A 14,860-nucleotide genomic window follows, 5' to 3' on the forward strand; every position below is an offset into this window, starting at 1 on the left:
GAAAAAAAGCAATAGTTCTTTAATATAATTAAGTGTCCAGTCAATGTTCACATTGCCAATTATCTTTTATTGATGTACAGAAATTTTAGTTTTGATTTTACCAAGTCAGAATCCAAATAAAATCCACAAATCACAAATGATTGCTATGCTTCTCAAGTCTTAATGTGCAAGTTCTTCCTTCATCTGCATGGTTTTATTTTCTTTGCAATTATTTTTGAAGAAAGTGTGTTGTCTAGTTTCCCAGTCTGTGACTTTATCCTGATGATAGTGTTTGACATTTTCCATACTTCTGTCTTCTGGAATTTCTACAAAGTGGCTGTTTGATCTGCAGTCTTAATTAGATATAATTCTCCAAGACGAAGCTGTATTATCTCTGAGAAGATTTGCATCTGTATCAGGCAGCTAATGGTGATGTTATCAGGCTGGGACCCTCTTTTAACACATTTCATGGCTTGCAGGGTTTTTTGGACTACCCTGGGTGATGTGACTTTAGGCTGTTAATCTGTGAGGATTAGTTATGTTTACAACTTTTCAGAATCATTTTATTTATTTATTGGTCTCTTGCTTTTCTTCCTTGCAGTCTTCTGGGAATGGAAAGGAGGGCAAAATTACTTGATTTATCCCCATAACCACAAAGGCAAAGCCTTTTAGTATACTAGCTTTATGGGGTTTCTCTTTTGAGCCTCCAAGTCAGATGGCACTTAAGGGCTTTCACTTAGATTTCTGACATAAACCTCCCTACTAACTTATCAAATATGTAACGTTTTTAGGGTGTTTTTAATTTTCCCCCAACTTTCCTAGTGGGAGGATCAGCCTTAGTATGTAACTATGAAACACATGAAATATATATATCCTGTACCAAATAGATGCAAAAATGCCAGAAACAAGCTTTGACTTACATACCTCCTTCCAGGTTCAGCCTCTGACTGAACTGGGTCATGTCACTTAGTTTCTTTCCTAAGAAAGTAAGATGTACAGCTAGATCAAGGCTATGATCCTCCCCAAATAAAGTTTTTATGCTGTGAGCATGACTTGCCCCAAACCATTAGATGTCGCTAATGCTGTCTGTTTTCCATAGAGGGCACAGTAACTTCACAAGTAAGGATAACATTCTAGAACTTTGATTTAAGAAAACTTCTTTTACCACTAGTATAACAAAACAACCTATAAACCTACACCAGGTTTAAAATCAAGATTACTTATACATATCTTCATATGTTCCTGTTAAAAGAGTATTTTCACCAAATCCACAGGAAAGAAAGCATATTCAATACTGTTGTGTGAGACTGTGGATAAATGTTAACTCCATCACCCCATTTCTTCAGTCCATTTTCACACCCTGCAGCCCCTTCTGCATATGACCAGAGATACAACTATTGATGGGTCATATTCTGTCATTTATCTACCCCCAAATGTAGCCAGTCCTGAAGTTAAGGAATTTATTTGTATTTCGAACTGTACTAGTATTAAAATGCTAATATTTCATTAGTTTAATTCAAACTAGATAACCTCTAAAAGAATAAATCAAGATCAGCATGAGTGCTCCAGAACCTATGAAAAGGACCAAGACTGTACCTTTAGTGATGTACAAAAGCTGCGAACGTGCAATGTTTAATCCTTTTCCTACAGAGAGTCATTGGAATACTTTGAGCAGGATAGAAGTTCAAATTCACCACCTCCAAAAAATCACTCCTCCCTGCTTAGCGCACCATGGTTCTCACTCATAGACAAGAATGTATTTACCTCCTCTCGTACATTTTACTAGCTTTAAATATCATGTGCCAAGCACTAAGTTTTTGGGCACAGACATGATTAAAAGAGGTTTAAAGGAAAAGAAGCCAATATGCAAACACGTTTTCTAAGTAGTTATCACCAGGAATAACTTAAAAGCCTCATCTAGTTGCCACACATCAAAGGTGAACCCACCTGTGATTAAGACATCAACTAAAAGCCCATTTCATCAGTCCCACTGTTTACTAAGATTGTTAAAGTTAAAACACATACAACTGTGACTTCCTTTTCATTATCCCTCATATATGGAAATCATAAACAAAGATCTATTGAAGAAATGCATCAAGAACTAATTTTCAGTCAAGCATGGTGGCATACACTTGTAATCACAATGACTCAGGAAGCTGAAGCAGGAGGATCACAAATTCAAGGGCAGCCTCAGCAACTTAGTGAGGCCCTAAACAACTTAATGGGACCTTGTCTCAAAAAAATAAAAATAAAAAAGGCCGGGATATAGCTCAGTGGTAAAGCACCCCTGGGTTCAATCCCTAGTACCCATCCCCCAGAAAACCCAATAAACAAATTAAAAAACCAAACCATAAGAAGTAATTTTTACATTTGCATATCAAATAAATAACTGTTAAGGCAGAAACTGTTACTCATTCCTCTTATTTCCATTCTCTTTCCTCCAAAAATGCCCAACATATAGCTGAACATGTGGCAGTCCAAAATAGACAATTTCCCAGCTTCCCTTGCAGCTAGATGTTACCACACCACTAAGTTCTAGCCAACGGGATGTAAGTTTAAGTGTCCTATGGCAGCTTCCACAAGTCATCTTTAAGACACTGGTACTTGCTTGCTCTGCTCCCTTCTTCTTTGTCCTTTCTTCAACAGAATGTAGTTAGGACAATTAGAGCTTTAGCCACCATCCTGGCGTAGGAAAATGAGGGTCATATCTTGGGTATGGCAGAATAGTGAGCTAAAAGGGCTCTAGACCCCCAAAACTTCATGGAAAAGAGCACTCCCATCAGTCCTTGGACTCTGGGATTTTCAATTAAGAGAGAAGTAAACCTTTTCTTTTGCTGTTGGTATTGGGTTTTTCACAAAATACCAGCTTTCTTTGGATAAAGAAAGAAGGCTGTTTCATAAATGGCAGATTTTTATCGACCTCTACTGTGCAGCCACATCTCTCTCAGGAGGGGGTATTACATCTTTCTAAGTAATTATCCTTACACTTATGACAAATGCAGTTGCTCTACCTTAGGAAACAGAGAACTGAGGTTGGAGTTTTATCTCTGTCATTAACTAGCAAATCAGTTAACTTTTCTAATCTTGTCTCTTTATCCATTAAATTGGAATAGCACCATCTAGGTAATAAGATTCTCTTGAGATTTAAAATATAACATATATGAAAGTGTTCCAGAGTATAAATCACTATACATATAATTGTTGGTGAGAATAATTATAAGATACCTGTGGAGATAAACTGTCTCACACTGTATCCTCAGTAATAAGTGCTTAATAAATATTTATTGAATAAATATTTTAAGTCCTTGCTAATGAGTGAATTATTCAGCTTTTCTGAGCTGAAGTTCAAAGGTCCTTAATGCTATTTAAAGTATTATTTGAGTCCCTAACAGACACAATTCTTCATTTTCATGTCAATCAAAAGACATAAGAATGTAAAGAAAAAGAGCCTTACCTAATTTATTTAGGTAACCACATTTATGTGGTTCAAAAGTGGATCCCTACATGTTACACTAAAATGAACTAGAAGAAAAGTTGTGGTACAGAAATGAAAGTTTGGTTTTTTGTTTTGTTTTTTGGGTACCGGGGATTAAACTCAGGGGCACTCACCACTGAGGCACATCCCCAGCCCTTTTTTGTATTTTATTTAGAGACAGGGTCTCATTGAGTTGCTTAGCACCTCGCTTTTGCTGAGGCTGGCTTTGAACTCAATCCTCCTGCCTCAGCCTCCCGAGTCGCTGGGAATTCAGGCGTATGCCACCACACCCGGCCAGAAATGAAACTTTTATGACCCTTTTCCCCTGAAGTTATGTTACACACAAAAATATTTTTTAATGTTTAAGTCACTAAACCTATCACATCAAACGAAGGATTTCCTCACACTGGACTGTAGCTAAAGCATTTTATTAAATTAAGTGTGAAATTTGCAAATGGTTCATAAGAAATTTTAAAAGCAAAGTTATAAACATTTTCAATAAAAAAGTACAGAGTTAACAGCAAAATTACATTTTCTTTATAGTACAAATAAAAACATTTTGTTTCTGATATACCATATGAAGATCTTATATTCTCCATCCGATAGCTGCAATGTTATATTTTAAGGAGAAATTCCATGGTTAATTCAATCATTTATTAATAACAGGTTCATCATTTAGACCACAAAAGTCAACTGCTCAGCTTTAAGGAAAATAATAAACCTTGTCATATTATAACATGAAGTTACGAAAAAGGCTCTTCAGGATACAGATGTGTCCTGGCCTTTTTTCTCTATTAAATTCTATAAAGAGGCATTAAGTAATACTGTAAACTTGAATTACACTTCAAAAAAGCACCATTAACATACATTCTACATAAACTTACTTTACCTTTTAAATGACTTTTTTTTTTTTTGCCACACAAACATTTAAATCTGTTCCTTACATGTAAATAAAAATAAGCAATATTTAACTGCTACACACAAAACATCAAATTTCACCTCATTGCACAATGAAAAAGCACTTAGAAAAAGCACTTGGAAAAAACAGCACACATTATTTTTTGTCTTTTTTTACGCATTTTGACATTTTCTTACATTGAGAGCAGTTAAAACATTGTCAGAGCAATTTCCTGAGTTTCAAAAGTTTCCAATTTCCAGCTCAGAAATGACTAATCATGTTATTACATGTGTCCTTTTCCTAAGCATACAAAGCACTTGAATTTAAAAAGAAAAAGACCATAATAAAAGGACAGAAAAAGAACTGAGTTTTTCCTTTCAAAATGTTATAATATGTAAAACATTTTAGAGTCACACTACTACATAATATGTACCATATTTAAAGGCCACAGAATTGCAAATAGTATCGAACTATTAACAGAAGAAACTTCAACTTGAAAATAACATAGAGATATATGAACACTCAATAAATGTATGAAAACATGCTTCTAATTTCTCACATTGGACAGAGGAAATGGACAGATTGAAAACACTGTTAAGAGTCCTCTGGCCCAGATGCATGCACCCTACGGTTTCCACATTAGTTCTCTTTTTCTCTTTTGTCTGGTAGATACCAGTAAGAGAATACGAATGGATGTAATTTTTACTAAAACCTTCCATACCACAGAAGTACTATACTTTTCAAATATTTTAAAATATTAAGTTTACAAAGAGCTCTTCTAGTGAGTCACATATTGGTATAAATATACCAACACGTGAAAACGTCAATAATACTTAAGCTATCTTTACTTCTTGCATACAGGATTTGGAAATGAGCAAAAGAAGAGGGTTTATAAATGTTTCTTTCAAATTATGTGTTGCTTAAACTATACTAGGTAGTAGGGCAGGAGGCAGTGTAGGTTTAACAACTTCATAAAAATATATATGATGCACAAACTTTGCTTGCGTATTTATCAATGGTAATTAAGAAATACTACAGATTTACCAAAATAAGACATAAAAGTGATGTGGTGATACGGAAAGAACATAGCTTCTTTCATTTGGTTTGTACCCACAGAATACCATAACTACTTCTTTGGACTGCTTCCTTATTAATCATTATCAACATAATATTGAAGTAAGTCTGGCTGAAGTGCTCAAAAGTGATATTTTAACCAGGTAAGAAAATATAAAAACAGAAAATGAGTATGCAACTGCACATACTCCAATAACTCCAGGTTTTAGTGTTGGTTTTCATCTCTCTTAAATTATATTGATTTATACATAGGAATATTTTTATTTCATTAACAAGCATAATTTTATAATAAGTTGTTAGAAGAAATTGCCTATTTTGAATGTATACAACACTTCTAAACATTACAAAAAGTGTGCAGTTTAGTTTACTGCCATGTGTTTAAATGAATTATTACAAATATAAGAAAGTGAATAATACTTCAATACCAGTCATTAGTCATTTCTAAATAATAAACATATATTCCATTTTTGTGGAAATAAATTCAAAGATAAGCTTCTTCTTTTAAAATCATGCATGGATGATGTATAAAAATATGTTTTTGAGTTTTATTTTCATTAAAATGTTTGCTCATTTGGGAAACCATTCTGTATTTCAGGACACTTTCAGTAATAATCTTATCATTCCTGTCCAAATGATTTTTTTAAACTAAACAAAAAGCAACACAATTGTTTGCTAAAATTATATAGACAGTATTCTATATGTCCAAAATCAAACTTATTTTAGTCACTGTCTCATACTAAAAAATTATACATTACCACACTAAACCTGTGTAAAAGAAATTATAATTTACATACTTACAGGACTCTTCAGCTAATGAAACGAGCAATCAATGAAAGTTTCAGAAAGTTGGCTCTTTTTCAAAATAAAGGTAAAAATCTTTTAAATTGTACAGATTCCTTTTATTATGATATCAAAAATGTCTTCTGATTTAAGGATTGTAACCTACTAATGTAGAAGTTACATGCCCCCAATATAAAATATAGCTCTTTAGTGCTGTCTGTGCTACCACTTGGGCACATGGTTGTTTCGGGGCGTCCTAGAAGGCAGCAACGCATGGTAGACAGCACACCATCTTGCGTCTGAAGACCTTTATGCCTATGGAAGGGATAAGACTGCAAGATAATCTCAGACCCAACTTTCCTCATAGAAAATGCACACACAGAAGAACAGAACAAAAGGCAAGAGATGACTGTCATGTACAAAGCAGAAGAACGTGTGACAACAATCCCCTTCTGCAGGACATGGCAAAATGATACGATTTTATGTATTTGGCTTTGAAAGCAAAAAGAATTCAAGTGTTGTTGTTAGATCACCTTTCTTTCTTTACTAATATTAATACAAGCCTCTGAAAGGTTTGAACCAGTTCTCAAAGGTAGCATTTTCTCTTTGAGAAAGAATCAAAGCACTTCAGACTTAAAAACTGCAGCTGATAATTTTCTTGGACATTTTGTAATCCATAAAAATTCTCTTTAATATTTTGAACAGGTAACATTATTTGGAATTTGATTCAGTAAAAAAAAATTAAACTTTTCTTGAATTTTGAAAAACAATTTTTGTCTCATAAGTGAATATTATTCCTAATAAAATGTATGTTTAAAGCAGAATTGACTGAATTACTTCAATTAAAATGAACTTTAACCTACAAACCTTCATACTTCTAAGTCAAGGACATTTATTTTACTTTAGCATGACTTTCAAGCACCCTGGTTTAATTTCAGAGAACCTGCAGAAATGAGAAAAGAGATGTTTTAAAGATTAAATTTTTGAATTGGTTAAGAAACGGATCTTTTAATCAATTCTAAGTACTTATGCTTAGAAATATTTACTACCAAAGTACTCTCTTTTATTAATACCAAGGACCAATATCTATGTTTATGTTCCTTTTAAACTATTATCAAAACAAATATAATCCTAAGGCTGGTGGCTATTCCTAACTCAGTAGTCAACACAATTTAAGATTTTTTTCAAAACCTCTCAAGTCTTTCATGAATTTGGCCTTCATGAAGATGAGTCTGCTGTATGGAGGATAAGAGGAGGTCTGCATTATACTCTTTCTGTGCATAAAGCATCAAGAAATCTCTGATGAAGCAGGGAAGTCTGATTCATCAGGCCATACCATACTTTCAACTGTCTCAGGGTAAAATTTCAAGGGACACTAGGCAATAAAATGGACCATTAATCTCAACATAATAATGTTCTCATCTAACTACTCCTTTTGTAAAAATATCTGAAATGTCACTTGTTTTCATGCTCAGAATTAACACTACCTTTTTCTATACTGTAGCTAAGTAACATTTTATTACATGCCATAAACAAAATGGTAAAAATGAAATAAGTGGCTACCCTAACTAAAACTGGATGGGAGCTATGACTTAAGGATATATATCCCCAGGAAATATATCAATCAGCAGATTTAATCTTGGATTTTTCTTGTCATTTTCTGTTGTTGAATAATGACCACAATAAAAAAGGACATTTCATGTGTGTCAGCAGAAAGCATTAATGGAATTTAACTTATGAAGACATACAAATTCACATTAACTGGAGTGTTTCTACTAAAAAGATTCCACACTGTCAATTATAACTATATTTCAGTAAAAGTTCAATTCCATCTAAAAATATTTTTCCTTTCAAAAGCATAATTTAACAGCAAATTTTAATCTATGATATGTATATGTATAATCTAATTACATAATAAATTATCAAAGGAACACAAATATATTTAAATTTTTTAGAATTTCAGAATTATGATAAAGTTTTATCAGATGACTACTGACAACAAACATTTCTTTTTTATTCCTGGTTTAAATACAGCAGGGAAGTTATACCCTATTCCAAGCATGAACCTGTGCCTAAACCATGATGGTTAAATTCAGTTAACTATTTTGATAAACAGTCCGAGCATACTGTTACTGCTTACCTAACCACATATGGACAACTGTCGTTACTGATACCAGAAATCTGTACCCACCTGAAGCTATGGCTTGTGAGGTATTTAATGACAGCTGGTTTGATGCGAGCAACTCCTCCCTGGCTGTGGTTTCCTCTCCCAGTAATCACAGAAAGATAGGGCTTACCACCACTCTGCTTAAACTCTGTTACAACAGGAATTGGAAAAGATAAAATCATTTCTTACATTCTCAACAGAAAACATGTCTTAACTATTCAAATGCATATGAAATTTTCATGAAGATTTAGAGGTTTTATTACCTCAGAAAGCCCCCAAATTAAAAATACATCTTAAAACATACATTGCCTCACAGCAATCTCTCCACCTAAAAAGACTTAGGTGGGACTTCTTCCCCTGTGAGAAAGGAGGTTTTCCACACACTACCTCAAGTTCTCTCTGAAACGATGAAAATGATAGCAACAATATTAATTACATCTAACAATTACTATACACAGAGGGGCAGGCATGCTTTAAATGACATATTTCATCTGAATCAGTTTTGCCAATAAATGACTATATGACCATGCACAAGTTACTTAGCTTCTCTGTGCCTGTTTTCTCATCAGGAAATGGGATAACAGGATTACTTCATATGGTACAATGAGATAGACATTATTACCCTATATATATGTATGAAAAAAAAAATTTTTTTAAAGAATTACTTTATAGAATAGCTCTTAACAAATTCACTAATTATACCACGAAGTGTAGTCCTACTGTTAAAAATGATTGTTAAGAAACTCTTCCTGGGCTGGGGATATAGCTCAGTTGGTAGAGTATGTGCCACGCATGCATAAGGCTCTGGATTCAATCCCCAGGACTGCAAAAAAAAAAAAAAAAAAAAGAAAGAAAGAAAGAAACTCTTCCTGATAAATAATAGTTAAAATACTGAACGAGCCTGAGACTCTTCCTGCTTTGGATGTGACCTTGGGAAAGCCAGTATATTAATCCTGAAGTTATTAATAACTATAACAGCACAACAACAAACAAAAACCTCATGATACAAAGTTGATTTAATGAACTCGTATTTTTCTTTATTCATAAATAGCCCAAGTTTTGCTCTTTAGCATAAAATACACATATATATAGCAGAGCATTTCATCTTCTGCTCATTAAGTTGTCCTAATATACCAGGAAAACTCCATCATATGGTTTTTCAAATTTCATCATCTTGAGGGCAATGTTAGGCTTAGGAAAAAAAATTTTTTTTTTTTTTTGGTACTGGGGATTGAACCCTGGGATCCTTTACTACTGAGCTACATTCCCATTCCTTTTTATTATTTTTTTGAGACAGGATCTCACTAAGTTGCTGAGGGTCTGTCTAAATTTCTGAGGCTGACCTTAAACTTGTGATCTTCCTGCCTCAAGCCTCTCAGTCACTGGGATTACAGGCATCTGCCACCGCACCTGGCTAGGCTGAGAATTTTAAAAGGACACACTGCTCTTGCATTTTAAATTCCTTATATTTGCTTAAGATTCCCATTTCTACTCTAATCCATAGCTATTATTTTAAGTAATACATTGTTTAAAATTCATCACTTTCTAGGTGCTACCTATAGTAAGGTTTCCACTTTATTAAAAGGTTTTATACTACACACTTGTAATTAATGAATTGTTGTTTTGGTATGTTATATCCCAAAAGTTTACTTAATTCACTCTCACACATTTCTTCACTTCTTCACTATTGTTTCCCTTATCAGTTAGGTCATTTATACCATCTCACCTTTCAAAGTTCACTTGCTGCTCTGCAGGTATTCTCCAGCTGATTCACATGCTTCAAATAAAGTAGGCGTTTAAAGGACATTTGCTTCAATAATTAAAGCATATGTTTAACTTCCCAAATTACAGGCTGTTCCTGCTGTTTATCACTTTTGAAAAAACTAACTCATTTTCAGTACATTATAGATTGCTTACTATATCGACTGCAAATTATCAGTATGTATCTCAAAAAAGGACTCCTTTAAAAAAATGTAACCATAAGTGAGACACACCCATTATAAGCCTGTAGTCCCAGATACTTAGAAGGCTGAGGTGGGAGGATTACTTAAGCCCAGGAGTCATAGATCAGCCTGGGCAACAGTGAGACCCTGTCTCAAAAAAAATAAATAAAACAGGAATATCACCATCTTATAAAATTAATAATTCCTTAATATCATCAAGTTTCTAAAAATTTCTTTCCCAATTATTTTTAAAAAGTATTTTTATGGTGATTTGTTTGAATCAGGATTTATTTTTATCCACGTTTGTATTGGTGCATTATAATTGTACATGACGATGGGATTTCTTGGTTTATTGTTACATATTCCTATATGCACAGAATACAACAATACACTTTGGTCAATATTACTCCCGAACACTTCTCCCCTTCCCTCCAATCAGGATTCAAATAAGTCCACACATTACACTTGGCCGATACACACTATGCTTGTGTATGTATATACATATGCAGATAATACACACACAGTGGTGCTGGGGATGGAACGGAGACAGAATGGCTGGTGTGTGTGTATTTATGTACATGTATATGTATGTGTATATATACATACACACAGACTTTGTTTTCAGTACTGCACCCTGAGCTATGTCCCCTGCATTTCTTATTTTTTATTTTGAGACAGGGTCTCGCTAAGATGCCCAGGCTGGCCTCAAATTTTCAATCCTCCTCTTTCAGCCTCCAGAGTCATTGGGATTATGGGCTGTGCACCAGTATCACTGGCCAGTTTGGTATATTTAAGTAACTTTTAATCTAAAGGTTTTTCCTTTGTTTTTCTCAAAATTACTGGGAAAAAATGAAACACTTATCCTAGATTTTGAAAATATGGATTTTGCTGTTGCATCCCCATTCGTGTTGTTTAACATGTTCCTCTATCCCCCATAAATCTCTATATATAGTAATCAGATCTAAAGGCTTGATCAGCTTCTGGTTGGATTTGGGAGCAAAAATACTTTGTAGCCATTGATGTGAATTTAAATCACAATACATAAGGCCCAGGTGTCTCTCTTTTTGATTAGTCTACAATTCTGATAATCCTTTTATGTTATGACCAAGAGCAATGTAGGGCAGTCACAGTTTTTCCCCTGAATACATTTCTATTCAACAATACTACCATCTGGTGGTGACTTACAGTAACTACAGGCTACTACAGGTCACCTCCTAACAAGATGAGATTTGGCGTACAGAAAAGATTTGTATCTTGGATCTGAACAGGTGTTACCTTGGGCAAATTAACTTTTTTTCTTACGATTTTTTTTATTGAGATAAAATTCACATAACAAAACACCATTTTTTAAATGTACAATTCAGTGGTTTTTAGTGTGTTTACATTATACAACCAATTCCCCTAATTCCAGAACATTCCTCATCTCCAAAAGAAATCTGTGCCTATTAGTAGTCACCTCCAATTTCCAGCTCCAGCCACCATGAATCTATTTTCTGTCTTTATGGATTACCAATTTAGATTTGGTATAAATGGAATCATACAACATGTGGTTTTCTGCATCTGGCTGCTTTCACATAGCATGTTTACAAGGTTCATTCATGTTACAGCGTGTACTTGATTATCTTTATGACCAAAAAAAATTCCATTGTTTGGCTCTATTACATTTTGTTTTACACACAGATTATTCAGTGATTTAAAAAGAAGGAAATCTTGCCATTTCCAAACATGGATGAACCTAGAGGCATTATACCAAGCAAAATAAGCCATGCAGAGAAAAACAATACTGTATGATCTCATTTAGATGTGGAATTCGAAAAGGCAAACCAAGGAGAAGAGAATAGTGGTGGCCATGGGAGATGTTGGTTAAGTGATACAAACTTTCGATTCTAACAGTAAGTTCGGAGGAGTTAATGTGTAACAATGTTCGCTATTATTGATAATAGTGTATTATATACTTGAAATTTGCTAGGACTAGAGTTCAAGTATCCTCACCATACACACACACACAGAGGAAAAAAATGGTAACTCTAGGAGGTATTGGATGTGCTGACTTGATTGTGGTAATCATTTCACAATGTATACATATATTAATACTGGACATATTAAACAATTTTATTATTAAAATATTAGAGGATCACCTACTCTTTATTTGGTAATTTATTCTATGGTTGTTTTTATTTTAATTTTTTTAGTTGTAGATGGACACAATACCTTTATTTATTTATTTCTATGTGGTGCTGAGGATAGAACCCAGTGCCTCACATGTGCTAGGAAAGAGCTCTACCACTGAGCTATATGCACAGTCTTTTTTATTTTGAGACAGGTTCTGGCTAAGTTGCTGAGGCTGGCCTCTAATTTACAATCCTGCCTCAATCTCCTAAATCGCTGGGATTACAGTTGTGTGCCACAAACATGTAGCCCAAGATTCTGTTATTAAAAAAAAACTACTTACTAGAGTGGGAAAATCCTCTATCAAAGAATGAACATAGAATCAAAACACATTATAAAACCATTATGTAACCACCAACATAATAACTGATTCAGTCAAGGGCCATCAACAGATGTTAAAACCATTAGGTAGACAGTGCTTATTACAGTAGTACAGCACTTAAAGAGGCCACAAAATAAGCTGAGTACACTATAATTCCAGCTACTTGGGAGGCTGAAGTAGGAGGATGACAAGTTTGCAGATAGCCTAGGCAACTTGCTGAGACCCTGTTTCACCATAAAAAAAATAAAAAAGGATGGGGATATAGCTCAGGGGTAAAGCACCCGAGTTCAATCTCCCAATATCCAGTTCAAAAAAAAAAAAAAAAAAAAAGGCCATAAAGCATTAACCACCAAAGATGATTACTATTAATTACAAAGGGGGAAAATACATAGAGCAATCGGATAAAGTCCTACTGTAGTTAAGGTATCTAACTCAACACCATCAATAACAAGACCAACTGACTATGCATGTCTCTTGGTATATTCAACAAGGATGATTTAAAATCTCTTAGGTAGTATTTTTACCAATGCCCCCCCCCAAAAAAATTAACATTTAATGATTTATCTAATCATGAAGAAACAATTAACTAAATTAAAAATGCAGGACAATCTACAAAAGCATTGGCTTTGAATTTTCAAAAATGTCAATGGCATGAAAGATAAAAAACAAAAAGTGATGGGCTGGGGTGTGGCTCAGTGGTAGAGTGCTCACCTAGCATTCGTGGGGTCCTGGTTTCAATCCTCAGCACCACATAAAAATAAAATAAAGGTATTGTGTCCACCTACAACTAAAACAAAAATTTTTAAAAAAGCGAAACTGGCCTATATTGTAGGAAAATACACAGATACTGGAACCAGACCATGTGATGCTTGTCTAGATCCTGGACAGAGAGAGGGGAAAAGACACAGTTATTGCAGGACATTATCTGCTCAAGTGGAGAAATCTCCATACAGCCCTCATTCTAGACAATATTAGTGTATCAATGGTAAGTATTATGGTTATGTTGGAGAATGAAGGTAAGAGATTACATGTTGAGGTATTCAGAGTTAAAGGACAACAAAATCTACAGTCTATTTTCAAATAGTTCAGCAAAGTACAATTTTAGAAAAATTAAGTAAATGTGGCCAAAAATTAATAACTGATCAATTTATGTAGAGGACAGAAGAGTACTCATTATATAATTCTTCCAACTTCTCTGCAGGTCAATTTTTTCCAATATAAAAAGTTAGATAATAAGAAGCCAAGCACAGTGGTGGTTTTCACCTGTAATCCCAGTAACTGGAAGGCTAAGGCAGGAAGATCTCAGATTCAAGACCAGCCTCAGCAATGTAGTGAGATCCTGTCTCATGATAAAAAAATAAAATAAAAAGGACCTGGGATGTAGCTCAGTAATACAGTACCCCTGGGTTCAATCCCTAGTACCAAAAAATAGAAAGAGAAAATAAGAGTGGTAAGAATGCACATCTGATATGCAAAATAAAGTTTACAACATTACAACTAAATGTTTATCAATATAGGAATGGATACGTTATCATACATCCATAGAGTATTATACAGCAGTTGCAATGAAAAACGAGATCCATAAAGACAAGATCTTAAAAATTGCATTAAGGGGTGGGGTTGTAGCTCAGTGGCAGAGAGTTTGCCTAGCATGTGTGAGGCACTAGGTTTGATTCTCAACACCAAATAAATAAATAAATAAATAAATAAATAAATAAATAAAATAAAGGCACTGTGTCCATCTACAACTAAAAAAAAAAATTTTTTTTTTTAATTTAAAAACTGCATTAAGTGACAAAAAATAAGTGGCTTAGGTGATGGTACAATGTAACATCTTGTATATTAATTTTCTTAAAACTCATAAAAAGGAATACTATATGTTGACTATGGATGCATGCATGTAAAGATATTGTAAAAAATGGGCAGGAAAGATATAGACTGAACTATAAGATATTCACTTCCATTGCAAAGAAAGGAACCTTTGCAAAGAAACCTTTGCACTTCCATTGCAAAGAAACCTAGGGCACAGGTGGCCCTAGGTTTGATTCCCAGC

The 14,860-nt window shown here is 34.1% G+C and overlaps 1 protein-coding gene and 1 long non-coding RNA gene across 6 annotated transcripts in view; one reads left to right on the forward strand and one right to left on the reverse strand.

Moving 5' to 3' along the window:
• The window catches only part of LOC306669065, a 512,353-nt gene that overhangs the window by 402,565 nt on the left and 94,928 nt on the right, over positions 1-14,860 (forward strand). The window lies entirely within an intron of this gene.
• The window catches only part of N4BP2 (NEDD4 binding protein 2), a 78,782-nt gene continuing 63,939 nt past the window's right edge, over positions 18-14,860 (reverse strand). For 4 of the 5 annotated variants that reach the window (XM_079152770.1, XM_079152772.1, XM_079152771.1 and 1 more), the window contains 2 exons: positions 8,398-8,521; positions 18-7,149 (listed from right to left, as the gene is read on the reverse strand). In XM_079152770.1, coding sequence (XP_079008896.1) covers positions 7,104-7,149; positions 8,398-8,521 — 170 coding nt within the window. In that variant the 3' untranslated portion in view covers positions 18-7,103. Of the gene's footprint in view, positions 7,150-8,397; positions 8,522-14,078; positions 14,147-14,860 lie in introns of those variants that run through there. The other variant, XM_079152773.1, reaches the window with a different exon arrangement.

This window comes from Sciurus vulgaris (genome assembly GCF_902686455.1).
Source record: "Sciurus vulgaris genome assembly, chromosome: 9".
Lineage (NCBI taxonomy): Eukaryota > Metazoa > Chordata > Mammalia > Rodentia > Sciuridae > Sciurus > Sciurus vulgaris.